At 50.7% G+C, this 27,451-nt stretch overlaps 10 protein-coding genes across 10 annotated transcripts; 6 read left to right on the top strand and 4 right to left on the bottom strand.

Annotated features, from left to right (window-relative positions):
• Window positions 1-1,230: 1,230 nt before the first annotated feature.
• On the top strand, window positions 1,231-3,074 carry PtrM4_076730 (PHD multi-domain protein; the record flags this gene model as incomplete). Its single annotated transcript, XM_066106241.1, has 2 exons — window positions 1,231-2,605; window positions 2,653-3,074. The coding sequence occupies 2 exons, from the start codon at window positions 1,231-1,233 to the stop codon at window positions 3,072-3,074; spliced, it is 1,797 nt and encodes a 598-aa protein (XP_065963179.1).
• Window positions 3,075-4,014: 940 nt separating this feature from the next.
• PtrM4_076740 (UhpC, Sugar phosphate permease) lies at window positions 4,015-5,732 on the bottom strand (the record flags this gene model as incomplete). The annotated part of the gene is made up of 3 exons (XM_001940632.1): window positions 4,015-4,174; window positions 4,252-5,446; window positions 5,528-5,732. 3 exons carry the CDS (start codon window positions 5,730-5,732, stop codon window positions 4,015-4,017), a joined length of 1,560 nt encoding a protein of 519 aa, XP_001940667.1.
• A 1,321-nt stretch (window positions 5,733-7,053) lies between these two features.
• On the bottom strand, window positions 7,054-9,800 carry PtrM4_076750 (EST1-DNA-bind multi-domain protein; the record flags this gene model as incomplete). The annotated part of the gene is made up of 5 exons (XM_001940633.2): window positions 7,054-9,182; window positions 9,234-9,402; window positions 9,454-9,580; window positions 9,634-9,717; window positions 9,772-9,800. The coding sequence occupies 5 exons, from the start codon at window positions 9,798-9,800 to the stop codon at window positions 7,054-7,056; spliced, it is 2,538 nt and encodes an 845-aa protein (XP_001940668.2).
• Window positions 9,801-10,458: 658 nt separating this feature from the next.
• Window positions 10,459-11,325, top strand: PtrM4_076760 (uncharacterized protein; the record flags this gene model as incomplete). The annotated part of the gene is made up of 2 exons (XM_001940634.2): window positions 10,459-10,656; window positions 10,789-11,325. The coding sequence occupies 2 exons, from the start codon at window positions 10,459-10,461 to the stop codon at window positions 11,323-11,325; spliced, it is 735 nt and encodes a 244-aa protein (XP_001940669.2).
• Window positions 11,326-11,941: 616 nt separating this feature from the next.
• On the top strand, window positions 11,942-15,075 carry PtrM4_076770 (uncharacterized protein; the record flags this gene model as incomplete). Its single annotated transcript, XM_001940635.2, has 3 exons — window positions 11,942-12,113; window positions 12,164-13,339; window positions 14,834-15,075. 3 exons carry the CDS (start codon window positions 11,942-11,944, stop codon window positions 15,073-15,075), a joined length of 1,590 nt encoding a protein of 529 aa, XP_001940670.2.
• Window positions 15,076-18,014: 2,939 nt separating this feature from the next.
• On the top strand, window positions 18,015-18,164 carry PtrM4_076780 (uncharacterized protein; the record flags this gene model as incomplete). Its single annotated transcript, XM_066106242.1, has 1 exon — window positions 18,015-18,164. The coding sequence occupies one exon, from the start codon at window positions 18,015-18,017 to the stop codon at window positions 18,162-18,164; it is 150 nt and encodes a 49-aa protein (XP_065963180.1).
• Window positions 18,165-19,042: 878 nt separating this feature from the next.
• On the top strand, window positions 19,043-20,090 carry PtrM4_076790 (uncharacterized protein; the record flags this gene model as incomplete). Its single annotated transcript, XM_001940637.2, has 3 exons — window positions 19,043-19,170; window positions 19,235-19,399; window positions 19,448-20,090. 3 exons carry the CDS (start codon window positions 19,043-19,045, stop codon window positions 20,088-20,090), a joined length of 936 nt encoding a protein of 311 aa, XP_001940672.1.
• Window positions 20,091-21,694: 1,604 nt separating this feature from the next.
• Window positions 21,695-23,346, top strand: PtrM4_076800 (uncharacterized protein; the record flags this gene model as incomplete). The annotated part of the gene is made up of 4 exons (XM_001940638.2): window positions 21,695-21,757; window positions 21,812-21,994; window positions 22,429-23,106; window positions 23,203-23,346. The coding sequence occupies 4 exons, from the start codon at window positions 21,695-21,697 to the stop codon at window positions 23,344-23,346; spliced, it is 1,068 nt and encodes a 355-aa protein (XP_001940673.1).
• A 943-nt stretch (window positions 23,347-24,289) lies between these two features.
• PtrM4_076810 (uncharacterized protein) lies at window positions 24,290-25,144 on the bottom strand (the record flags this gene model as incomplete). The annotated part of the gene is made up of 1 exon (XM_001940639.1): window positions 24,290-25,144. The coding sequence occupies one exon, from the start codon at window positions 25,142-25,144 to the stop codon at window positions 24,290-24,292; it is 855 nt and encodes a 284-aa protein (XP_001940674.1).
• A 585-nt stretch (window positions 25,145-25,729) lies between these two features.
• PtrM4_076820 (MhpC, hydrolase or acyltransferase (alpha-beta hydrolase superfamily)) lies at window positions 25,730-26,978 on the bottom strand (the record flags this gene model as incomplete). Its single annotated transcript, XM_001940640.2, has 2 exons — window positions 25,730-26,690; window positions 26,743-26,978. The coding sequence occupies 2 exons, from the start codon at window positions 26,976-26,978 to the stop codon at window positions 25,730-25,732; spliced, it is 1,197 nt and encodes a 398-aa protein (XP_001940675.1).
• Between the last annotated feature and the right edge of the window lie 473 nt (window positions 26,979-27,451).

Raw genomic sequence — 27,451 nt, forward strand, 5'->3', positions numbered from 1 at the left:
CCCACTGCCTCTCCTAGTACGTGAAGAAACCTTTCACCCTCGGTTCTTCCCACAGACTGCAGGAGCCCAGCACCTCCCCAAGGAAGCCGCGAGCCTGCTCTTTCCCTCCCGATACGCTGCCGTGACGCCCCTCGCTCGGTACCTGCATCTTCAACGTCTCACAGCGCTGCCATCTCCCCTGCTACCGCCATTCAGGCGTACGACCTCGGTACTATCACCGCTCCGTCGTCTGTCCCAATTGCCTCTGCTCTAGCCTGCAACCCGACAGCAGCAGCGGGAGCAGCAGCAAAACTCCGCCAGAGCGTCCGCCATCTCCGCCTCACCCCCTTCCGCCCGCTCAACATCACCATCGACGTTGCCGACGACATAGTAATAGTAGGTGCTACATGGTCTGTAGAGGAGGAACACTGTGGTATTGGGCTTGCTATGGGCTTGGATCAGCATATACATGGGTACGGCTCCCTCCTACCTAGTTCCCGTTCCTATGTTTGTCTAGGAACCGTATACGTCTTGAAGTTTTCGGGCCGGTGCAACGAGCTTCACAGATATAATGGCTGCCGTTTAGCGTGGCTGCCTACTGCAAACGCCGCATTGGACCCAATAGAGGCTTGGTGTAGGCCTAGAAGCAGGCAGCACCGCACGCTTGTCATCCGAAGCTCAGTGCCAACCCGCCCTCAAAAATGCATTCCAGCAGCGCCTGCCCATTTTGTTGCAAAAGAAACTTTTCCTCCGAATTTCTCTGCTTGTCTTTTGGCTAATTGCACTTTTCTCGATTGCTCAATGTTTCGGTTCGCAGCTGCAAGTGCCCCAGGCTAACGTGGGTCGCGTGCTAGATCGACCGACTGGCATATACCAAGTCCTTCCTCGACGCCCAAATCGCTGACGTTCCCGGACGCAAGCCTCAAGACACCCAAGACGGAAACTTTTGCACACTCACACTTTCTTGACGCTTGGGCAACCCCGCTACCCAATGGTCGGCATACCCCTGTCCAGACACCCTCGTTTACACTGTCGACGACCATAGACCGACCCTTGAGCTCCTATAGCCAACCCGTCCGCACCCCCGAGGACCCGGACTTTCATGTCAACCATTTCGTCCCTCAGAACCTTCCCTTGCCACCCGTCGACGCCTCGCGAAGGCTGTCATCGTCGCCAGATCCTAATAAATTCACGAGGCCTGGCCGAAACCCGCCATTGTCCTCCTCGTCTCAGACTTCGCGCCCCGTCGCCATGGACTTTACCCATATGCAAACCCCACCCCCAACCAGGGATGCTTCGTCTAGGAGGGGTCCCCCACAGGGTGCAGCAAACGGCGCGGGCACACCTGCCACTGTAATACACAGGACGCCCGTCCAGGTACCATCGTCAGAAACCTTCTTCGACCAGACCCCATTTGGGTTTGGCAACTTGCAATACACTTCAGACATGATGCAACTTTCCGGTCTTGACCCAATGTCGGCGTCTCTCATGCCTCAGTCACGTCTGTTTTGGGATCCATCTAACGATGGTATGCAGATGGACCTGGATGTACCGTTGGGTGTAGATCCGTTCGCCTCTACGCCGCATCGCATGGAGCAAAACATGAACTGGCAAGCCTTCAACCATCAGGTAACTAATCCGATGCAAACACCAGCGTTCCAAAGTTTTCAAGCGTCACCAGGGCCCACGTTCTTAAATCCTCACGCGGAACAGGCACACAATATGAGGCACAGCTCGTTCGTAGCCACGTCTACTAGCGTAAATCCCAGCATGCTGCTCAGCACTTACGACCCCAATATGATCACTTCGCCTGAGACACTGCAGCTGCAGTCGTCTGTGAACGTGGGCTCGAGGCAACCTTATGAGACTCAGTTGCGCGACGCTCAAGCTGAAAGGGAACAGGTTAGAAGAGCAAGGAGCCAACACTCGCGCAGTAACACAAATTCTTCGTCTGGCTCAACAGAAAACGTAAAACCTGGATTGCAGCGAAGCAACACTGATAGTATGATGAAGAGTCGGTCACTGACAACAGAGGCCCGAATATCCATTCCAACCAACCTCTCTACAATTCCCAGACGTTCATCTCCACTAAAACGTCAAAATGGTGGTTCAATGAAAGCAATACCTGAGATCAGGAAGCCACGAACCCGCCTCATCATTGACGAAACTGGTCGAGCTCGCACAGAGACTGTTTCTGCTGATGATGACGATGAAACCCCGAGAGCCATAAGACGAGCATCACAGCAAGATCCTCGCCGACAGTATCCTGACCTGTACGAGCAGGAGGACAGTGGGTCTGAAGAAGATGAGCCGCCTCCAATCCTCAGTCGCAATGCCTCCTTCACGGTCCCACAGCCAGAACGGCGGGCACCGAAACATGCCCGTACAGATAGCGGTGGGTTTGAGGGAGGCGCGTCTTTCAAGGTGGCAAGGCCCGCGCTCAGACCAGCTAGTGCCTTTGATATAGCATCGTTCCAGTCTGCTCGACCGATACGACCATCTGCTGCAGAACATGCATCCCAAAGATCCGCCTCGGCTGATCACTCTCGAGATTCTGAAGTCCATTCCCCTGGGGATGCGCTAGGAGCGCTGAAAAAGATGGTAGGGGAGCGGCAGCAACGGATTGGTAGGACGGTCTAGTCATTCCTTCGCTTGACCTGCTAATAAAGCTAGAGCGTGCATCTCAAAATACCCTCAAAGCCCACAACCAACGATGGGCACAGGCCTCAGCTGAAATTTCCAACATTACCCCACCGCATGCCAATGGATTCATCCTTGGCCAATACGATCCCTTTACAAATACATTCAACGGCTCACCAAATAACACACCCTCGACCGATCGAAGTAGTCTCTCGAGCGAAAGTCGATGTATTTGCAATGGTGGCGTTGATGACGACAACGCACCCATGGTGCAGTGCGAGTCCTGCAACAAGTGGCTTCATATGGGCTGTGTCGGTCTTAGCAAAGGGGCTCTACCGCGCGTTTATGTGTGCGTCTTTTGTACCGGACAAACGCCAATCGCAAGGGGTGGACGGCTGAGAGGGCCAGTACCTTTTGAGTCGCCGCTCAACCACAAAACCATGTTCCGAAGATGAAGTTACATGTCCGGACCCACCATCCCTCTGCAGACGACCACTCAATCTACACCGCCTGCAATCTTTTCAAACACTTGAATTTTCCGAAAATCATATAAAGACTTTCCCAATCAAAATACCCTTGTCCCTTACTCTATCAGGATATCTCAAATCTACCCAATTCCGACGGCTCAGCATGAAATTCTTTACTCGGTCGCCCGTCTCGACCACCATATCGACTGTACCAATCTAGACCTCTTGCCCCTCGTCTTTTGGTATCTCCGCCATACGCGCTCGTTGCTTTACCGGTGGTCTAGTCTTCTCTTCGTCCCGACGGCACATTCCATGCCGGCAAAGAAGCAACAATAATATCATCACCTGTTTTCCTCAACTCACCACCCGACACACACACACACACCGAGACCACCCCCGATATCATAATGGTCTGCTGGTTTCAGATTGCTCTCGGTCACGTAATGTTTTGTTGGGTCTGCTGTGCTCTTGATTTGCATTTTCCTTCGCTTTTTCTAACGCTTGTATACGAGATGATGGCTTAATGTGGTGATGACGATTTGCATGTATGAGGAGTAGAATGAAACTAGGATGCTCTGATGATAGGAGATTTTGGCTGGATAGATCCGGCGGTGGAAAGTTGTACATACGTCGTGGCCGCTGCGCTTGGTTTATTAGATAACAAATCTGACTAGATGTCATGACAAGATATCATGACAAGATATCATGATGTTTTCCCGTCCCTAACCCTCATTTTCCATTATGCTCTTGCACAAGTCTGAGACGGAATATTCATATATGGAAAATGGCTCGTTAATCCTAAGGAGTAGCTACCGGGATATCTGGAGTCATACATGGGGTAATAAGGTGACTATACACAAACCGATGTACAGACCCAGATGTGATAGCATGGTTTTACTTCTATTGGCATTGCTAAATGCTAACCCTTCTATAGTACATACCTGAAATATGGGTTCTCTTTGTCCGTTAGATCCATGAAAGCAAACATATCCCTTTCAGCTTCATCAACAGGAAGAGCGTCTCGCTTCTTGTTCTCAAGCTTAAGCACAACATACAGCCCTACAGCAGCAGCAACAGTAATACAATAACTAATCATTATTCATCAGCGTAGTGTTCTCAAAACATTCCACTCGAAGAACCGAGCTGGAGCAAGACAGAGACATACCATATGATCAGCCCCGTCCACAACTGCGGATAGTGCAGCACCTTATCCTGACTCTTGATCAACTGTGGTCCCACAATATTGCCTACGCAATACGCCACGAAAATCGCAGCGGCCATGGCGCTCTTCTTGGTTGCACCAGCAACGTTCGACATACCAACGACAATCGTCTGGCTGACCACGGCGCCGAAAGAGCCAATGATAGAGTATCCTGCTACAGGCGCTGCGGCATGATAGCTCCACTTACTCTTCCAGATCATGACGCAGCCCGCAATGACGGGGAGACAGTTTGCCGCAAGTAGGATGAGTCTAATATTAGGAATCCGCGAGCTGAGGTACCCGCACAACAGGATGGAAAAGAGACACAGGCCGCCGAGTGGAAACTGCCATAGTATCGATTCGAGCGTGGACCAGCCAAATGTACTAACGATAAGCGGACCAAAACCCGATACTGCGCCATTGACGGTATACGCAGACGCCATTAGGAGGAAAACGAGGTATAACTTGACATCTGTCGCCGCCTCTTTGAGTTGCGAGACCTTGATTTTCTGACACCGGACACCCGTTGCCCCCTTACGCAGACGCTCAACAGCAACGATGCGCTCGGTGGGAGTGAGAAACCACGCTTCCGCACAGGAGTTTGGAATGAAGAAACACCAGATACCAAACAACAGCGTCAGACACCCCGCGAGTAGGTAGATATACTGCCAGCGTTTAAGTGCCCCGGACGTAATCTGTGCGAACCCGTAGTTGAGCGCGCCACCGATAATAGTAAACAAGCCCGTGGAGCTAAACCACCAACTTTGTCGAATAGCTTGTTCGCGCTGGGTGTAGTAGCTCGAGACAATCGTCATGAAACCCGTTGGTATGATACTCTCCACGAAACCCAGGAAGAAACGCTGTGCGTAGAGGCCTTGGTGATTGGTCACGGTCGCAGTGAGCATGCAGATCAAAGCCCAGAGGATTACCACGCCGCCGAGGATACGGCCTAGATTGAAGCGCTGGAGGGCAAATGTCATGGGATAGAGGCCCGCGAGCATGCCGAAGTAAAAGAGGGATGTTGCCCATGAGAGGCGCGATGTATTTGTTGTAGGGGGATTGGTGGAGGTGTTGAGTGTGCTAAGGGAGAGGTCTTTTGTCATGCCGAAGAGGACGGCAGAGCCGAGGATGGCTTTGTCGTAGTATACTAGTCCATAGCCTGGGTGAGGTTTAGTGTGGTGGTTGTGGGTTAATTTTTTGGAACGTTGTCATGTTAATATGAAGGTCGTGTTGCACATACCGACTATCATGGCTGGGATTAGGAACCAGTCTATCTTTCGAAGAACTCGTGCTTCTATCTCTGGGTCGATTTCGCGTGCATGCTCTCCAACTAGCCCGATTGCAATGTCTTTATCTAGTGATACTGAGGTTGTACATGAGGCCGGGTCTGCATGAGAGGTAGGTGCCATGGTGGCAGCCTTCTCATCTGGTCGAGGAGCAGCCATGGTCGGAGGTTTGGTCAAGGTCCAAAATCACAGCTGCTAGAAGACGAAAAGATGCCAGGAAAACGAAAAAAGATGAAAATCGGTCTTTCTTCACAATCGGTTGCTTATACACACGGGCTTAGATAGACACGGGATGCCGCTCGAAGCTAGCGCCATATCGCACAATTCAGCCATGCGCGAGATAGACCTGTCTATAGCCATCTCCGCCTACATCGGACGCGACATTAAACACATTTTTCCAATCAGAATTGTGATTGGCGCGTTGGCTGATTCCATCCCGCGTGAAGTCGGTGGGACTCGAAATCTAGTACTGAACGCGTCTAGCGGTAAAGATGACATAATCAAGAAAAAACTTGCGCTTCCAGCTGTCCCGTCTCTACGTACCTACCACCAACACCAACGGTCTTCCATGTGACCATCATCACAACGCGCTGGTGCTCGCGTACTCACTTCATTACACGCGTAGTATCCCTACTGTTCTCGCTTACTGCATCTATCAGATTGTGGACTGTGCAAGCTGAACAAACACGAGGAGCTGAAGCTTTCTTTCCATTATAGAATTAGAAATGGTCTCTTGCCTCGCTCAATCCGCTGTTCCATCAGCGGATTTCGAGCTGGATGCGCAAACATTCCTTTTGGGGAAGTTTAGCGTACGAGACAAGAGTAAAAAACTGCGACGATCTTTGAGTACGGAACCGGCTGATATCTATCATGTGTCGGACCTTCGTAATTTATCAGTCGAGACATGCTTTTTGCTGTGCGATCTTATGTGTGGGCTGCAAGAAATGATGCACGTCAAGTTTATCACGATGTTTGAGATGCATTGGAAGGAACATACGCAAAACTCCCTTGATTGTATAAAGTATAAAGTAGGACAATGTCTGTGAATAGAGCTAACCTCATGAGCAAGTGAGGAGCACCAGAAGCCGGGCTGTCAAGGGCTTCCAGTCATTGACAATGGCAGTGTCTACTGCCCAAACAAAGTCAGAATGAGGCCCAAATCAATAGCATGATAATTCCAATCTGTGAGGCCATATGTCGCCAGAGTTACCCCGTCGCTCATCTCCAGCCGCCATGAAAAGTGCCTGATCGTAAGTAAAAGCATCGTATGACTGCACGGCGTTCTGGGAGCAGTCTCGCACATGCCACCTAAGGACCTGACATCCACCGGCTAAGCGAAGTCATTTATCAGACCAGTCGAGCAAAGTACAGTTGGTCACATTGGGTTGTTGTGGTCTCCGCGCGGGGAATACATCTGCCGGTAGTCAAGACAGAGGAGAAGTCAGCGGTGAGCAGCCTGCTACGGCTGCGCCTGCATCAATCAACCGCCTTGGCCGTTTGGTGGAGTACGCCCCCACTGACTATCAGCGTTGTCTCGGTAAGAGCTGAACAGTACTGGACTAGCCATGTTGGCACCGTTTGCATATCCATACTGCTGGTTGCTGGTGAAGTTATTGGCATAGGGTGAGCCCCAGGTGGAAGGACTACTTTGGGTTCCCCAGGCAGCGCCACTACCGATACCACCACTGAAACTACCACTCAGCGGCCTTTGTGCTCTGGTGGTGCTAGGAGTGATGTTGTCAACGCTCAGGAGCGAGTTTGCTGAATCACCCCGCACATGACCGGACAAGTCGGTCTTTGTACCAATCATGGGCGACCTGCGCATATCATTTACAAACCCGTTGCTGTTCAACATGGACGGCGATGCTGGTCCAGGTGTGCGGTTCCAAATGGAGTTCGAGTTCCACTGACCGTCAGGGACGGAAGGTAGGTTCGGCAGCTGGCGAATAGATGAAGTAGAACCAGACCTGCCCATTGGCGTAGCGAGCAGCGTCGAGGGAGGAACCGGAGACAGGGGCTTGTAGTTCTTAACCGAGTTAACCAGGTCGTTGATGGACAGAGCTGCTGGCGCAAACATGTTGTCGTTGACGACGGCAGTGTCATCAAATGTTTGCTCGGGTGGAGTTGGCGGAATGTTCTCGTCTTCTTCAACCAACGGATCCAGCCCAGTTTCCCCTCCTACAAGATCATCTACCATATCGCGCATTGCGTTGTCCTTGGCAATGGTGGTAGATGCAGATTCTGAGCCCGCGGCGATGCTGTATGACTTCTGGTCTTCGGCAATGGGTGCCTCTATATTTTGAAATAGGGGCATGTCTGCCGCCTGCACAGAGAGAACCGGCGACCCTGCGGTTTGGTTGGTAGGACTTGCTAAGAGCTCAGACGGCAGGCCTTCTTCCCGATAGATGAAACGCGAACCAGCCAGGTCGAGATCCAAGGGGGCTTCTTCATTCTGCGTAAGGAGAAGACCGTCAATGAGCAAGTCTTTGACTCGCATAAGCATCTCGACGTTGGGATGGTTGCGCTCCAAGTCGGTCCATTTCTGCTTCATGTTGTCCCCTTCGTACCACACCTTCATGGTGTCAGGGTGGATCAACGGCTCGAATCCAATCGTGTCAGTGTCTTCCTCAAGCATGTAGTTTTCTCTCGGAAGCTGATCGACAGGGAAGCTCGATGCCAAAAGCGACAGGGTAGCCGCATATGCCTTCCACACCTCTTGCACATCGACAGTGTTCAGTGTGTCAGCAATGTTAGCGTTGAGAACTTTCCAAAAACGTGTAAACCATGTGCTGTACAGACGGAGTCCTGGGAGGATGCGACGAGCTACTGCAGTGATCTTGTCAGAAAGCTGAGTGGAACGGTCGCCATTTTGAAGTTTCACGTCGTTGCCTTCGAACAAGCGGTCCAGCTCCGGCTGCAGGATCTGGAGGAGGATGAAGAAAGTCTTGACGTTCAGGCGGAGGTAGTAGAAGTATGTGCGCATGACGTTCGGGGGCGGGTTTGCGCTCTGTAGCTGCACTGTGGCGAAGTATTCGGCCGACATGTTGATGAGTATGATCTTAGTCAAGACCGAGTCGAGTGGGCGCTCTTTGAGCTCGATGGCCAGATGGCTGAGCACCTCGCCTTCCAATTCATCATGTGCAGCAAATTCCTCACCCTTGTAGAGCTTGCTGTGCAGTCTGATGAACCAGGCAATGAGGGCACGACCAGTGTTGCCTTCGGCCGACTTGTGGTTATTGATGAGCTGACCACTGTCCCAGGCGGCAATGACGCGCTTGAACTCGGTGGCTAGATTGGCCTTGGCCTGTGGATATGGCTCTCTGCTTGCTAGCGAGCGGTAGAGGTGGTAGACGCAGCGGAAGTGGTCGCCATCTTCGCGCGCGATTACAGCGAGCTGGTTGGGCGCATGTCCTGAGTCGGGGTATATTTCGGCTGCGAGATCATAGTATCCCTTGGCTGGGCCCCAGTTGCGCTCCTTGTTCTTTTCGACGAGTTCGGTTTCGCGGTAGCGGGAGAGGTCGCCGAGCTGGATGAGCGTCTGGTGGCAGGAGAGGAGGACCTGGGTCTTGAGGGTGGCGGGGATGCGCTGACGTGAAGAGGACCTGGAGGCTACTCGGGTGTTAGAAGTGTCGAGGTGGGCTTGGGGGCGAGAAAGCCTACTGTCATCCTTCCATTTTTGGGCAATCTTGCGCAGCTCGGGGATGCCGTCGAACTGCGTGTCGAGGTTCAGTATGTACTGGCGGTAGAAGCGCTGGCTGGCCTTGATGAACTGGAGATATAACTTTTGAAACTTTCTGATCTCGACGACATGGTCTTTGGAGCGCTTGAGCTGAGCAGGTGTTAGCGCCAGTGGTTTTATTTGGGCAATGCAGTGACGCACGAGTTTATGCTCCTGGCGGAATATGGCATTGACCTTCAGATGCGCATTCCACAGCGTCGTCTGAAGTTCGTGGGCCGAGGCGTACTCGAAGTTTGAGAAGATGAGGGCTTCGCAGGCGGCGCGGTACCTAGGCCATGTGTTAGCAGATGGACGTGGACAAGGTATGCTGCGGTTGCCTACTCTTGCAGCACGGCAGCCAACTCGGCGCAGGCGGAGCCGCCATCGGCGCGCTTATACAGCTCCTTCTCAATCGCCTTTGCCCGCCTAATCACGGGTTAGCAGGGTGCGGTGAGAGTTGCAGGGCTTGAAAATCCGCACCTGTCTAGTTGTTCAGTATTCGCAGCCATGCCTGCTATGTGCATGGACCGGCGACGTTCATATGTGACCCCACGGTCGGCGGGCAGGTCAGACGAAGGCACGGAGCAGGCGGCGGACGTTGTGGCTGGCGTGCTCCATTTATGGTGAAGTTGTGTGCCCTGCCTAAAGGACAATCAGCGATGGGGGATGAGTCTCGGAAGCAAGCAGCGCCCAAGACGCGAAGATATATCGGGGCAGAGGTCCGGCGCGATGGCGGGTCGTGGGTTGAGTGTGAGAAAGTACCAAGGTTGGATGAGTCGCGAACTAGCGGGCGGGAGAGCCCTGGACCAGTCTCGGAGCTAAGCATATCAGTCCACGGCTCAGTAGCAGACCTCCACGGCTTACCACGGTTGCAGCCCGTCATCCACTCACAAATCAGACGCCTACCAGACCTCGCTTTTGCTTTGCATCGGAAACACCCTCACGAGACACCCAGACTCGACGGACAAAGGTACTGCCCAGATTTCTTTCTTACTGCCTACGCCTCATCCCACTCACTCAGCCCAACACACCATGGGGATCAAGCGCTCACACCGCGACTCTGTGTCAGAAGACGAACGCAACGCCCCTTACTCACGTGAGACGTCTGTCGATATAAAGATCATACACTTGGACGCCGACTCTGCCATATCCGACGATTCTGCCGTTATGAAGTGCTCACTGCCCCCACACGAGCCGCTCACTTTTGCATCTTTTGAAGAACACGATGTGCACTACCAGCAGGTGCACATGAACCGTTGCAGCGAGTGCCAAAAGAATTTCCCAGACCAGCATTACCTGCATCTGCATATTGCAGAGTACCATGATCCCATCAACGCTGCCAAGCGAGACCAAGGCGAGAAAACAGTAGGTCATGATTTCCTGTTTTGTTGATGGCTCCTCCCCCATAGTATGTCCGCCTGCCTATTGTGGCAAGGAGTAGATGAGAGTATGACTACGTCGAGCAACTACCTCTGGCCTGCAACTAATTTGTTCCAGTATGCATGTCTCTTGCCGGATTGCGACCGCCTTTGCAGCACGCCCCAGAAGCGTCGTCTGCACTGCATAGACAAGCACCAATATCCCCGAGACTATGACTTCATTGTCATAAAAGATGGCATCGACCGCCGAAGCAGCATGCTGATACCACCTCATCGACGGAGAAGCTCAAACTTCAGCGCATCCAGTGCTGCCACTGGAGCAAGCGGGAGACGAAGAGGTGAGTCGTCTGTGAGCACTGTAGGTGATAGCATGGAGATTGTGCGGGACCAAGACGAAGGCCCCGAGGAAGACCAAGGCGATGGAGAAACCCGACGCTACCCTACTCAACTTCGTGGACGTGGAGGATTTGGACATGCTCAAGGTGCTGGCCATGGGCTAGGCCGAGGAGATGCAGCAATAAAGGCTGCCTCTAAACAAGTAACAGCTGCACCAGCTATGGATCCCATGGACAGTCTGGCTTCCAGCATGTCTGCACTGAAGTTCATCCCACACAGTGTACGGATGGCGCGCGGACGGGGTAAAGGTAGTGTCTGAGAGGCCCGGATACAATTCGACTCGCATCTGTGATACATTTTTCTGCAACCCCCGCCTGTACCGTGTTTCCCTGCATCATCCCTTCCAGATTGATCTGTCGCCACGTGGTTTCGGTTACAATAACATTCCAGGTTTCCCGTCTTCCAATCAACTACCTTGATGCACTGGCATCATTCTTGATTGCGACAACCAGGCAAGTGACTGAGTGACCTAGCTGCAAGACCCTACAACTAAGAGCTGGCAGAGCCGCTGACGGCGACTCCTCAATGTCATCGTCGCTGCGGCGATGGGATACATTTCCGGCCTGCACTACGCGTTTCGCATCTGCCTGCTCTTTTTCCATCATCTGAGAGTATTCAGGATCGTGAAAGTGGAGTCCACGTTTGTTTGTTGTCACATGCTCCTGATACGCCTTATCATCAACTCACCACGACAACCGCCCCGACGCAATCTGCGCGCCATTGTTGTATGCGTCCGAATACCCTCAAAACTTATAGCTCTTATGAAGCTATCTACTGTCGCTCGCTGTGCAGCTGCTAATGAGGTCCTTCGCCGAAGACAACACGCCGTCTGCGATAACATCACACGCCCTGGCCTGAAGCATCACGTGGAGCTCATGAGCGTAACATTCGAAGAAGCGCAACCCCAAGAACCACATACCGAGAAGGAACGACGCCAAGTCATATCATTCACACTGTCTCTTGGTCTGAGGACAATTGGAGAAGGCCGTGGCGCAAACACGACTAGTGTCCCCGCAGCGTTGACCGACAGTACCAGGACAACAGCAAGTATGTGCACCGTGTACGCTATCATGGAAGCCAAGCTGACATAGGACTAGCCATAGCGCATCGCCCGAAGTCCGGCGTGTGGAAACCGATTCTCAGTCACGATCGTGTGAGCAGTCCGGTATTGGTGGCCTTACAGCAAAACCCCGAACGAAGTGACCAAAGCCTGACATGCAAAGCACAAAAAATATGCACAAGTGAGGCTATCGCAGATGCTGCGTGTGATGATCTCAATACAGGCGTTGCGCAGATACATGATACGGGATATCGGCATGGAAAGGACGTAGGCAGTTTTCACTTCCCGCCGGTTGATGAGCAGGCTACACCGAATGCTCTCGACCCATATCCCTACCACGAGAGCTCCAATATGAGCGCATCGCCAGAATCAGATACTACACTGGTAGAAGAGCCTGTCCAGGTTCCTGACGACTCGCTAGAAGATGGTGTGAACATTCAGAGCCTCACAGTGGACGTCTTTCCGTCTCAAGAGGGCGCCTCAACCCCCACAGAGAAACGGAATGTCCGACATCGGCGGAATTCGTCTTCTAATTCAGCATTCGAAGATGTTAACCCGGCTTTAGTGCCGCCTCGATCAAGGGCCAAGACGAACGATGGCCTGCTATCATTCAAAGCAAGCTCATTCAAAGACTTCACACATAGAACTATCAAGGGTCGCCATCGCCGTAAGATATCTCTGAATCTCCCTGTCAACTCTCAGGCACTACGGCCCAAAGCGTCTCCACAATCTAAGCAGCCTCATCTGAGTTCCCTGGCCGAGCCATCATATCACCTGCAAACAGCTCCAAACACGACTATGGCCGTTACACTGTCTCCAGAAGAGCGGGAATTAGAGTACAAACACCGCCGTACCTTCATCGGAACAGGCTCGCTTGACGATTTTCTCGAGCTTCTAGAAATGTCAGACACATATCTGACTACGCAGAATGCGGTTGTGAGAGCATTTGTACAGATTTCCTCAACTGAACAGATATATGCTCGACGGTTGTCCAAGGAGCCAGATGGATGGGAACTCGTCTCACGGATCAAACCCGACATCATAGATGTTACTAGCATCGATTACGTCGTGCAGTTGCAGGTCAAACTTGGGTCTATCACACTCCGCCAGTTTCTGGACATGATTCCGTTTGACGAAAACAACCAAGCGGCGGCAATCCAAGTTGTTGAGGCTTTTTCCGCTGCAAGTCACATGGACTCCAAGAACACCATGGGTACACGGACCAAGGCGAGAGTTTTCAGGAGTTGGATAGTCGCGCAAAAGGCCCCCGCAGAGTCCTGATCGTCTCCAGGCTACTTAGAGGCATTGTAAAATTTAGGGTCGCGTTTGTTTGTTCTGTTTCTTTTGTAACACTGGATCCGCTTGCGTTCGCCCTGTTTCTTTTGATACCCGAACATTTTGCCGATATCAAAATGGTACTCTTTCCTGGGGTTTCCGTCTATATCGTTGCTTCAGCACTTGTATTAGGATTCTAGTCAGTTTGATGACGTAGCTAAGGCTTTGAAATGTCAATGATTTATAGTAGCAGTACGCATGGAAGTGGTTCACTTACGCACATGCGGTCTTTAGCTCCCAGGCTATTATCTCAGCATTGCAGCTCCCCGATATAATTATATGTACACCTGGTTTTTCACTGATTACCCAATTGCTCGTGCAAAGCTCTCACGCAAAGCCCGTGCTCTCCTTCATAGACTATTGACAACTTATTGTGAGGAGTGCCTTCTCTTTCTCTCCTCACGCCTTGCAAACTCAACTGCAAAGTTCTTGAGCGATCACCTACCGATCGCGCGCTTCTCTCTCTCCACCGTGCCTACTCAACTGCAAAGCTCTTGAACGGTCATCCAACGGTCACACGCAATCAAAATCTCGGGGATCCCTTCGAAACCCACAAACAATCCCCTTTACACGGTAGGTAAACTCTCTGGAAGTTGTTCATCAAGGCGAGACCTTTACAGTACCACAGTACTCATAAGAACCATCGATTACATGATTTTGGCAAGAGATCTGACAAGCTTTTTCACTCTTACCTCCTTCCCCTTATATTCACGGAATGTCGACACCTCCTGTACCTTCGCCGAGCCAGTCAAAGACTACCACCACCGCGTCTTGGAGCCCAAATACTCCAGGCTGGATGGGACAGCAGCGTTCTCTCCCCACTTTTGACTTAGCGACTATACCGCAAGTCCGTACCAGACCCGCTCCTGCAACCCCCTGCCCTACGTCGGCATCGCACCCACCATGTTCAGCTTCAGGATGTTCCATCTGCAGAACCAGCTAGTGTCGCAGCAGTCCACTCCAGCGAGGGCAGGGACTAGAAATCCAACCTTCACAGTCCACTTGAACAGTCCCGCCTTTAGGGCGCCAGCGCCGGCATAGGTCGACACATCCTCGCCACTATCTACGAAAGCAGTCGTTTTCGTGAGAGATGCGAGGCTTACGTTGAAGGATTCAGATGAAGGTGAAGAGACTCCAATCTTTATCTTCGGGCAAGGCACTACTTTCTTCTTGACCTTCTCCTTCACAACTCTGAATGATGTTGAAACGCTTTAGACACTTTGAGAAAGCTTCACCCGCTACCATCGAAGCACAAGTCCTAGCACTCCGCAGAACCTAACTTCCAGCGAACCTACAATAAGCGCCTTCGAAGACCGTGAGACTGAAGAAGAGTATATCTGAGAAATCTACGGTTACTCACCCAAGGGGACAGTGGCTTATCATGATGACGACTCAGATCCCATCATACTGTATCACGCTGCAGAGGTAAAGACCAACCAGGATGTATGCGAGATCACCGAGTTTCAATATCTTCTAATTATAATCAAATTCGGCCTCAACAACCCGGTAGTCACGGTTACTTCAAACCCTGAGGCTCGCCTTGAGCTGGAAAAAGATATATTCGACAATCACTGGGCAAATGACTTCATTGAGGAGTTCTTCGCGCAGTCTTAGAGTATCGCAAAGGAAATTGCGGGTGAAGTCCCAAGAACCACGCTCCAGCTCGATCAGAAGCCCATCTCTGGAACTTTCGACACTGAGGCCATGTTTATAGAAAACAAGTTCGAGAAGCATCCAGAGATCTCCACCCCAGCATTCACTCAACAGCCAGAGCGTACCTCAGAGTTGGAAGTTGTGTCGATCTTGAACAACTGCATTCAAGAGGTCATGGTGTGGTGTCATAGGTCGTGTCACTCAAGCCTGATGCTGACACTGACCGGACCAAGAAACCTGATACTCCTAACTACTAAGGCTGATGGGATGAACCTGACGCCCACCCCTGAGGGATCTACATATGAGATGGATTATGATCTGGATGACTCACGAGGTACTTCGATTACTTCTGAATCTGACATGAGTTCATCCACGTCCTCCACTCACACACGTCCGAACCGCCAATTTCTTTCCACTCAATCAATCACGCTCTTGCGATCGACAAGACATGAGCATGATAGGTGGCATCGTGTCACAATATCTCCTTCTCCTGAGATGAAACCTGCGTACCACATCGATATAAGAATCGATGATGGCAATGACGGCAATGCTGCTCTGGAGCATAAGTGGGTTGCTTAGTGATCACCCACCATACGCTCACTTTGAATCCTCTAACATTCGCATGGCCGTCAGTAGTAGTCGACTGCGAGTTTGTTAGTAAGTCCGATCCTGTGCACGCTCGTCGATTCGCTCACAAGGGTCTATGATGTCTTTTAGCTACTGCATCGACAGGATAATCCTCTTTAAAGACGACATCAAAAAGTACACGAACACGCGGGCGATATTGTTTTATACCAAAGACTGAAATCGCCTGGATTTTACCAACATACAATATTTTGCCCGGTTCTACCAAAAACCACAGGAACATAAATGCTTCACGTGTTCGATCCACTTGGCTCAAGTTCAATCTCGGAGGATAATGAGAGTCCCTCTTTGGACCACATCGTACACATTCTTCGTATGGGTTCATTTCTTGAGATATCTAATAGGGATAGTTATATGTTTAGGATGTTCATTTGCGTCATGCATTTTGCGATATTTTTTTAGATTGTTTAGAAATGGCAACTCTCAGACATGATAGACTGTCTACAAAAAAGAAGAGTAAGATGCGCAGCCACTGCAACTGCATGAAAGTTCATGTTACTCAGCTATACAACAGAGGATATGAGACTGCAACGGTCACGGAGATGGCTATACTGTTAGGGCTTATCCGTCAGCGAGAAAACGCAGCGAAGCATTGCAATTAGGCTGCATTGGAACAGCAGGACATGTTGCTTCAGCAGAATTGCTACAATGTTTCTAACGCTATCGCGTTAGCTAAAAGATGACTTTGCAAAAAAGGAACCATAGTGTTTAACGCATAACTTACAGGAAGCTATACTTGATGTATTAAGTTGCCTATCAATTAATCGTGCATACACACATGCCTGTGCTCTTCTCTGGAGCCAACCAAAAGTTGCAAAAAAACGCAAAAAAGAAAGTCATGCTGAAAGCTCTCCAGCTGGGAATTGAACCCAGGTCTCCCGCGAAATTGCCGTCGTGTAGACGATGACAAGCGGAAATACTAACCACTATACGACTGAAGATGGTGATTTGATGGGATAATGAGAGTTTAAATGCAATATATTGGTGATTGCATGACTGCGCTGCAAGTGAAGGTAGGACAGACGAGTCCCACAGGCAATTTCGCTCGCTTCAAATCCCGCCTAGGTGGGGCTCCTATCCTCAGTGGGGCTGCTCAGCCTGCGTCGCGTCCCTCACCACTTGGGTGTCGTAAAATACTGGACAGTGTGTGTAAGTACCTAATGGACGTGTCTGGCGACTGTAGTGGCCTTTTTACACTGCTATGTGGAGTATTTTATGTCGCCTAGGCGCACCACACCCGGGTGACATAAAACACCTGACAGTGTGAGTAAGCGTGCCTGGCGCCTACAATGGTATCTGTATACTACTATGTTAAATGTTTTACCTCACCTAGGTGATGACATTATATAGTTCTAGTTGGGTAAACATTAGTTTAGGATTGTTCTAAAATTGGATTACTGGAGACTAAACATTGTTTTCGCTAGATTTCAGAAACGAAAAGGGCTCCTATGTTCGTTCTTATCAAGAGGTGGCATCTGCCGCTTTTGCACGCCATTCACAGATTAGAAATCGGATTGGTTCTTCCCGTATATAAGCATATTTGGTATTGCAGCAGATTCTTGGTTGGCCAAATAGTTGGCTATTCTAAAGCTTACTAAAAACACGCTCTTTGTGGATGTTAAGCGTGCGCTCGTCTCGAGCAAACCAAACCATGTCGTCTCGACTATGGTTACGATGGAAGCAATTATAACCTTCTAGAAGCTCGGCAACGAAACTCGGTGTGAGTAATGTAGGAGGCAGATGAGTAAGAAGCGGCGTGGCTGCGTGGACGACTGGCATAGGCGAGGCCTCATCGCAAGAGAACCAGGTGCTCGGGTCGTCTCCGAAGCGGACACCGCTCTCTCCTCGTTCATCACCACCAAATCATGCATATCGTGGTGTAGAGATTTCGGTGTGTCGCGGGGTTCTGAATACGGAGGCGCTAGCATGTGATTGCAGGCGATGTAACTTCAATGCGTTGAACATTTATAGATAAGCTTTGGCGGCTAGCAGGCTGCTCATGGAAAAGTAGTGTTCTGCTGTTATCGCAAGGCATCAGAGTGCAAGTTGCTAAGAAAAGTGGCCTTAGCCTCACTGTTGTGTGCGTGGAATACTGAAGATAGACTGGGGTTGGATGAGGCTGACTCTGTATAGCCAGTTGATCCTGCCGAATGCAAGTGGCATTGTGATGGTTTTCGTGGCGTCGAATGTTGTACTATGCCACGATGCGCGGGGGGGCGGTGCAATAGGTTGGCAGCACAAGGGTCCTGAACATCATGGGACGAAAGCAGCACGAAATCGATAGTCTTGGACCGCAGCTGGGCAATTGTGCGGCCGCTATCCCACAGGTGTTTGACATGGGGTCATCGAGCAGCAACAACGTCACTTCTTACCGACAAGAGTACCTGTCGGAAATGGCACAATAATACAAGAGCGTTAGCGTTGTAACAAGAGAGTGAACAGTAGCAACAGAACAACCCGACGACGATCGATGTCAGATGCGGTCCCCGTCCAGCGCGGCACGGTCAGCGAAATTGAGCACACATAGGCAGAAAGGCTTGGCTAGGAAACGGCTCTGACGCGTCCTGAAGTCTGGGGTCGCCCTGGCCTGAAGAACAAAGAGAGGGCGAATGGTGGAGACGCCTCTTGATAGTTGATTCCGGATGTGAGGTAATCACGATGGTTACCTGAGTAATGTAATGCAGGCAAGAGCGTTTGGTGGACGCGCAACAGTAAACATTGCGCATAGAAGGCACGGCGATGATGATGATGATGATGGTGATGAACGGGGGCAGGGGTGGCATGGTGCTCAGCAGGACGTCGAGTGGCTGAGTGTGTATGCAGGCGTCCTCCGCCTCAGCAGTACGAGCATGTTGGCGCCGTCTGTTCCACCGCCCGTTCAGCCCACCATATCTTCAATCCGTCTTGCTCTTACTCTACAGTCTGCACATTTTGTACAATTTCTACCCTTCCTCGTCGTTCGTTGTTGCTCTCCGCCCATTGCCAGTGAACCGTTGCGCCGTGCACCTGCTGCCTCGGCTGCATCTACACCGGACGGGCCGAATCCATCTACCGCGTCAGGCTGAGTGAGCCTCATTTGTATCGAATTTGGACAATCAGAGGAGGCCTGCGATAGGCGCTTACCATTGTCACTCGTTTAATCAAATCTCTTCTGCTCTGAATGCCGACTCATTCCCATTCACTCGTTTCTATTGCGAGAAACGTTAGGCACACGACGCCAGGCACTTTCTGAAATCGCGAGGAAGGCGTCGCCCCGCTGCGGCAGGCGCAAACCACCGGCCCGATGCGCTCAAGCAACAAGTCCTACACCAGCATCAACGAGAGTAGTGGGAGAGGGAATGAGGCGAGAGAGGCAATCCCGTGGTATTGGCGCGTCATAGCTCTCGCGGCTTCTTGGATGATACTGGGAGGGTGAGTCAAGCACGATGTGCACGGCTGTCTCGACACGAAGCAAACGTCAGCTAACGCCGTACAGCTACCTCATACTTCCCGGGCTTTATGCAAAAGATGCGAAGCTAAGATTCAGCGAGGCCGTATTGTCAGTCTTTGTCGTCGCACTTCTTACCGCCGGCTACTCGTTCACGGCCCTACTTTGCTTTGCATGTCGCAATGACCGCTTCCAAGCCGATGGCGTCTTCTTGTAAGCTTCAGCTGTCATCACAGCCAGCGCACCACTGATCCTTTGCAGGCCCGCCCTCACGTCTTCTGTCCTCGGCCTCGTTTCGATAGCCTACAACTTCCTCTCGTCACGCGCATACGATTGGGGTACTGCTGCCATATCTGGCACAGCTCTCAGCACCGTCACTACTCTCTTGTACGCTGTCCTCTTACTCTGGAAGTATCGCCGGATGGCCAAGACAAAGGAGCACGTAGAGCAGCGCTCCAACCTCTGGTCAGAACAGTCATACTATAGTAACTTTGTCGCCAACATGTATCCCACCGCTACACGCTCGCCCTCGCAACCGTTCGAAACTGCGTATACCGAAGAGGACCGCGTAAAACAACAGATGGCTCTTCTACTTCACAAGTCAGATGCTCGTCCCAGTCCTGATTTGAACAGCACATTCAGGATAGACCTTCCAGAGGACCGGGAGCAGCAGGAAAGAATCTTGAACAGCCAGGAGCTAGTAGGTACACCGGCACAAGCGCATCGCAATCGAACAGACAGCCGACCCGATAGTCTCGGCGAAAACCAAGCATGGCAACAGTGGCAAGACCGCGGACGAAGCACGATTCGGGCCTCAAGTAGCGGTGGTACCAGCAGTCAATCTAGAAACCTCAGTCGAGAAGAGCGGAGACGGGAGATTGAACTGGGCCAGTTGAATGTCTGAAGTCCTCGACGGCACAATTTCCATCCGCATCGTATTGTAAAAATAACACGCATTTTCAGCGCACATGGGTAGCGACGGTGTTTCTGGTTCGGTGTCTACGGAGTTTCTCATGGCGGATACCTTTGCACGTCCATGTTTTCGTTTTTTGGGATCTCTGGGGCCATATTTTTGAACCATGTACATGTTAACATGGCTATTTTTCTTATTTTGAGACTACAACTGCAGCTGAATATACGCTATTTTTGCGCGTTCGGTCATGGCCCACCCAACTGATGATTAATTTCTTGCTACAAAACACACCGGCTGGTCCGCGGAGAGACTTTTCTCACCCGACGATAGGGTCGCCCCATGGCCATATCATGCCAGAGGCGTCGATTCTTGAAACGTTGCCTCGATTCCCCGAACACGGTTGTTGTCATCCTGGGGCGGCCGTATCTGCAACCATCAGGAGGCTCAAAGGATTCTTCGCATCACCACCCCACTGGGGGCAGCCGTTCGTGAAGCCATATGGAGAATACAACCTTCGCCTAGCGCATGGTGGCGTGCCCTATCAACCCTCCTCTAGCGATTACGCATCAACTGAGATGCTATTGTTGCCATTCGCATTCCCTGTTGTGTTCTTGTACGGGCTAATCATGCAGAGCTAGATGCATTTGTAGTAAGCCCTGGAGATGCATGGTGCGGCATATCAGCTGGTGTGAGATTGAGCGGCAAGCACAGCAGAGCAGTACGTGAAAGAAATCGTAAATGCTCGGGATGATTTAATGTCAAGTTTTTGTATGCCTTGCTCTCCAACACAATATGCCACCCCATGGACTACTCTGTTGTCAGTAGTATTCAAACCTAGTCCAATTCAATTCGCTGCAACGACGAAATTGCGAACATGGCCACATCATGTCGTGCTTTTAGTCGCATGGTGTTCATACACAAGCAGCGTTAATGGACGGATACAAGGAAAGCCCAAAAGCCGCATCCAATAGTCGAGCGCGTAAAGCGCAAAGTGTTCATGGGTACCAGAATTGGTGTAGTATGCGAGGGACCGTCGGCTGCTCGGCCTTAGCTTTGCTAGTGAGGGGCACAGCACCACACGTCCCCCACCAAAACGATTAATCTGTCCGTTCGCAAGCTGCAGTGACGTCATGTCTGCTTCCACTTTCTTCACACCTCAATGTCTGCCAACTTACTGATTGAACGTCTAAACGTGGCAGCCACTCGGCATACGATCTTCTCAAGCCACGTCTGTCTATGCCAAACGGCTGTCATTGCTGTTACACAGGTTTGACTTTTGGGTCGATAGAAATGTGCCCACGCTGCATGCCTAGGTCTCACTAGTACCTGTTATCCCGTGTTGCCGGTAGGGATTTGGTGCTCAACGAACCGCAATTGTGGGCACCGCTCCTTCCCCGTCGCTGATCAGCGGCAGTTTCTGTTTGAGCCTGAATATAAGAGTCTGCTAGTGCCCCTCCCAGTTTTCTTCCTAGTCAAGGTGCGCTTTGCTTAGATTGAAATACATCTGGCCTTGTCTTTCTTACGACGTGATATATCTCTTCACATTCTCGTGGGGTACTTGGAATACAGATCTTACCAAGAAGACTGCTTTTGCCATGACAAGCAAACCTATCTTTGTGGCTACTCATCCGAGGGCCTGCTCAACGGCTTTTGAGCGGGTATGCTTTGCTGAAATCTTGGATAATCTTGTCAGACACTTACAACCCGTCTAGGTCTTCATGACACGCCATGACACACTTCAATGTGTTCATGAACCGTTCGGCGATGCCTACTACTTTGGGCCTGAACGTCTCGCTGAGCGCTATGAGAATGACCCAAAAGCTAGAAAGGAGTCTGGTTACGAGGACAGCACATACAGGACCATTTTTGATCGCATCGCGAAAGAGAACTCCGAGGTTCGTTTGCTAATCTTCTCTTATGTTGCAGACTTTTACACTTGTTGGCTTCCCCATCTTTTCGTCCCCTCATATTTTCATGTCATTTTCAATTTCGCCAAGTCACATTCTTCTTCGGCGTTGAATACTCCCTGTCTCTCAATCTACTGTTCGCCAATTCCATCTTGTCCCACCCATCCGCTATTTACCTCATTTTACGGCTATATTGCGCAAGATGCCAGCTCCCCGATTCGCTACGAACAGTTTCGCCGAAAAGATAAGCCCACACATGCCGAAGTCTCTCCCAGCCACGAAACCTCAGCTGCCAAGTCGTCATCAGCGTAACGAGCCACTCGATCACAGCCAACCCAATACGCTTCTTTTGGCCTGCATTCGAACTCTTGTCTAGGAAAACATGTGCAATTTTCGAAGAAGTTATACTTACCTGAATTCAGGGAAAACGAGCTTTCATAAAAGACATGGCTCAATACTGGATCCCGCCTTCGGGCAAGCCTGCCACAATCGCGCCATCGCTGTCAAACTACCGCCGTGGTGTAGGCACAAACACGACTGAACTTTCACCCGTCACTACGCGGACCGATCCTTCGCGACCGCCCTACCCCTACGACACCCAGGGCGAGCCGAACAATCCCACTGTCGTTCCCAAGGATCTCTTAGCAACCTACCACTTCACCTTCCTAATTCGTCACCCCAAGTTCAGTATCCCAAGTTATTACCGCTGCACCATTCCTCCCCTCGATGCCATGACAGGTTTCTACAATTTCCGTCCAGATGAAGCTGGATACGAAGAGCTTCGCCGACTATTCGACTTCCTGCGCTCTGAGGGTCAGATTGGACCCAAGTTCGCGGGCGAAAAGGGTATCGATTCCAACGACCAGGCAAATGGCCACACTGGCGAGGTGGAAATCTGTGTCATTGACGCCGATGACCTACTCGACAACCCAAGTGGTGTTGTAGAAGCGTTCTGCAAGACTACGGGGATCAAGTGGGACCCAGGAATGCTGATATGGGATACGGAAAAGGATCAGGGTATTGCGAAAGAGGCGTTTGAGAAGTGGAAGGGCTTCCATGAGGATGCGCTGGATAGTGATCGCTTGAGGGCAAGGGCACACGTAAGTTGCTGATTAATTTGCTCGCTGTTTCGGGGTTGGGTTTGAAAACCAACGAAATTGCAAAAGTTTGGGAATAGAACGCTGACCACTTTGCAGAAGAAAGAGCCCAAAACCGATGATCAGTTGTTTGCGGAGTGGAAGGAGAAGTACGGCGAAGAGGGCGCAAAGGTTATCCGTGATACCGTTGCCGCTAACGTAGAGCATTACGAGTATCTCAAGCAATTCGCTATCAAGGTATAGATAGTGGAATAGCGGCGCTAGAGCTGTGTTTGGCAGTTCAGATCACGTACAAACTTTGCTTCAGCATGAACATACAAATCCCAGAGGACTGATCATTACCGCACAAGTTTTCAAGATGCCGAGTTTCCTATCTGATGAATACGTTTATTGCGGTGCTATCGAGTTTTCGCTGACTCATCAGTGCGGGTTAATGAACGGAAGATTACCGACTTCTTTCTCAGGAATACGACGGCGATACGTCGGCACTGAATACTTCGTTGTCCAGTATTGTTGAGTTTGTATGCTGCTTGCGTTTGCATACTCGCTGACAATTCAGAGTTCTTCCCAAATAGGAGACGAATCACAACTCCACGCAGATCACAAGCTCAATCAAGATGTACGAATTCGATGGCGAGACAGACACCAGCCACGAGAAAGGACTGTATAATGTCTATTGCGATGTCACACTGGCTATTTGGCGCAGTCCGACACCTGTAACTGTGAATATCGCTACGAATGCTCTACCCTGTTCTACGCGTAATTATTAACCTCATGTATATTGCTTCTATGCCCCTTGGCTGATGAAATATAACGTTGACAAAAAAAATCCTCGATCACAGCCTTTAGGTTGTTGTTAAACTGCGACCTCTGTGGTCGGCTCTGAAGACCTTCGCCGGCGGCGGTTTGTGTAGGCTTCGCCGAATGCGCGTGCTTGACCTATGCTCCATTTCCACCGCCCTTCAGTATTGAGAACGAATGCTCCTGCGACTGGAACGTCTTAGGTTGGAAATTGCGCCGTAGTGGGGTTTTCCCATGTCCATCCTTTGCGACTGTCGAAGTATCCCGTATCGCGCCTCGCCATCCAAGTCCTTCCTTTATATGTGCTTCCATAGACTGTGGATTTATTTTCCTTTTGGTTTGCGTTGTAGTGCCTTCGTAAAGCTCCCGTTTCTCTTACCATCCCTCATCCTTCTTTTCCATCGACATCAAAGGCCTTGACAAACCACTTGTGCCGTCCATTCCCCACCAGCCTTGCAGAAATCTGCGGCATGTCACCCTCGAGAACATCCCTTTCTTCCTCAACCAATGCATCTGAAACCTCAAGCCACGCTTTGTCCTTCAAACAAGCCCCCCACGCCAAAGCCTTGGTAGTGTACAGGCCAACACAAAACGCGCTTTTAGGTCCTTCATGAAGTGCCAGGAATACTGTCGTGTTGCTTGTCGTTGATCCGCTGATGTCTTGCTGGCTGTCGAACCGCGATGCTTGTGGATGTGGGATATCCAGCCTCATGGGCCTGTCGGGTTGCTTTGGGCTGCTGTTGTCCTCTGGTAGCACAGCCGAAACACCCATCGATTGCACCGCATGCGATACAATCTTGATGCGGCCGGTCGGACTTAGGTACTCGCTTCCGTCCAGTAATCCTTCTTTTGAAAATGAGTACGCGCCATGTCGAAACGCGTCGGCAGTTACGGTATCGATGCTTGAATACACGCCCAAAAAGGTGCTAGGCTGGCTGTTGTGTGGATACGGGTCGTACTCCAGCACAAAAAGGTAGGTTGTTTGCGGTACTGCATGCATCAGAGACGCAGGTCTCCGTTTTTGCAACCTATTTCGCGGTCGCTCATGCAGGGACTGTACAGTGGGCGGTTTGTGCAACTTGCCATAAGTCTGAGGTTTGCGCGTAGTTGATTTGGTCATTGTGGGTTCGCTGGCTGTCGAAAGTCTGCGGTTGTTGCGCATCGTCCCAGCTCTTTCCTCATATAGTAGCTTTGCATAATTGCAGATTGTGCCCAATTCCCCGAATCCAAGGTAGCCCATGTTGATGCCGGATTAGCCGGGATTCGGCGAACGAGTGTGTGTTGAGGAGAACCGACAGAAGGAAAAATAGCGAGCGTCGTGAGCGCCTGGCACTGCAATTGTGTGGGGTAAAGCGTAACTTTTGGTTGAAGGTGGAACTGGCCGCCTTGAACCCGCGCTGGCACGTTTCACCATACGAGTGCTGATGGGACAGGCGGTGTTGTGGGTAAGGAGGTTTATCGGTAGCCTATGCGTCATATCGATGCCGCACAGCCACGCCACTAACCTGTTACAGATTCGTTGACACGACGCCTTAACTTGGCCTAAGATTGCTTGTTATAATGGCTATCATGATGCCTGTCGGCATTCGAAGGACTGTATCTATGCTTCTAGTCTGCACGCTAGATGCACAACTTGCATTGAGCTGAGATGTGCTGGCGTGCCCCTTATGCTGTTCCACGGTGGCAAAAAACAGCGCATCCCTGGAATTTAAAACATTTCTCCTTTTGATAACAAGCATTTCCTAGTATCCAGATACTGTGTACTACGTGGAAGCCGTTGTCTCGCTATGGAAGTCTACACGTAGAACCTTCCATGACGCTTCCCTCACTTCCAAGCAATCTTAACATACTCCTCCACATCTTCCCACAGCGTCTCAGGCCTTTCCAAAGCTGCAAAGTGTCCACCCTCTTCATGTGCGCGGAAGAAGACCATCTTTCCTGTCTTCTCTGCCCAAGCCTTTGGAGTTGGGGAAAGTTCATACGGAAACCAGCTATAGCCCATCGGCTTGTCCACATACAGCATCTTGATGGTGTCTCTGTACGTGTAGATCGACGTCGGATAACACCCAGTCAGCCAATATAGGGTGATGTCGGCTAAGATAGTATTCAAGGGGGGTGTAGTAGAGGGATCAGACCAAGCAAGAAACTTCTCGCCAATCCAAGCCAATTGGGCGATGGGAGAACTTGCGAGTACGAGGCCGATAGTCGAAGGTCTTGTTTGGTGTTCGATGGCATAGCCGCGGCCTACTTCCCTGAACTCGTTCGCCCTCTCAAGGCCTTTCTTCTCTGCTTCGCTGAGCTTGTCCTCTGGTGCAGAATAAGACTGGATATCATGGCTGAGAACGAAGTTCAAGTGCATCCCTTTGCAGTCTGCATATGTTGCCGCCATCTGCCGCGCGACAAGGCTGCCGATATCACCACCTTGCACAAGGTAGCCTGTCGAGCCGAAGCCTAGAGAGAGAAGATGTTTGTGCATGATGCGTGCCGCATCTGCAACTTTCCAGTTCTTTTGGAGCGAGGGTCCAGATGACAGCGTAAAGCCAGGAAGTGATGGCACAATGATGTGGTAAGGTAGGTTATCGGGCGTATACTTCTTGTGCAGCAAATCCATGAGAGGCAAGAATTCGAGGAACGAGCCAGGCCATCCGTGGTAAAAGGCGATGGGGATGGCATCTGGCTTGTTGGAGAATAGGGCAGCAAAGTGAATATCATATTTGCCGCCATCATCGTCGTTGATCGTCGTCTTGAAGTTGGGGAATGAGTTGATGTAGTCTTCTTCTTTACGCCTATAGATATCAATTAATCCGTGCGCGACGTGCTCATGGCAAGAATACATACCAGTCAAAGCCTTCCATCCATTGCTTCTTTGCATTAACTATCCACTTCCGGCTGATCCCGAACTTTCCATGTCCTCCCTCATCCTGCTTGTTCTCAAACGTTTCTTTCGCGATTGGGTTCAATTTGAGCAGTGTCTTGAAGTCTTGCAACTTCTCTTCGTCAACATGCAAGTCAAACGGTGTTGGCTGTTGCTGCGCGCCACCTGGTACGGTGCTGAAAGGCTTGTGTGACGTCATAGCAGCTGCGTTTATCTTGTAGAAGGGTTATGTACCAGAGTAGTTTTCGAACTTTGTAAATTGAAGCTTATCGACTCCGCAACCGCAACTTATAGGTGGTTGTTGAACTGGATGGGTAGACAGGAAGCTTACAAATAATCTCCAAGCTAGTCTGGGTGAGGAAATAGCATTTAACCTCTTTCAGGCCATGATCGTCATACTGACACCCACTCATGATGACACCATTGACTTTGCAGGCACAAGATTACAAATGTGTGTATTCCATTGCGATATTGAAGCCACCGATATAACGAGTCACAAGATCAGGTGTCATGTACCCAGACTGGATTGTTCTGCGAGCACGTGATAAGTACAAAACTATATGTACAACATTGAACGCGTGTATGCATGCGAGGCCTATGAATTACCTAATTGAACCGAAATTTCATCAAGCTTCTTCAAATTTACTTTCCCATGCGTACATATGCAGTCTT

The sequence above is a fragment of the Pyrenophora tritici-repentis genome, chromosome 3 (assembly GCF_003171515.1).
Source record: "Pyrenophora tritici-repentis strain M4 chromosome 3, whole genome shotgun sequence".
In the NCBI taxonomy this organism is placed as follows: domain Eukaryota; kingdom Fungi; phylum Ascomycota; class Dothideomycetes; order Pleosporales; family Pleosporaceae; genus Pyrenophora; species Pyrenophora tritici-repentis.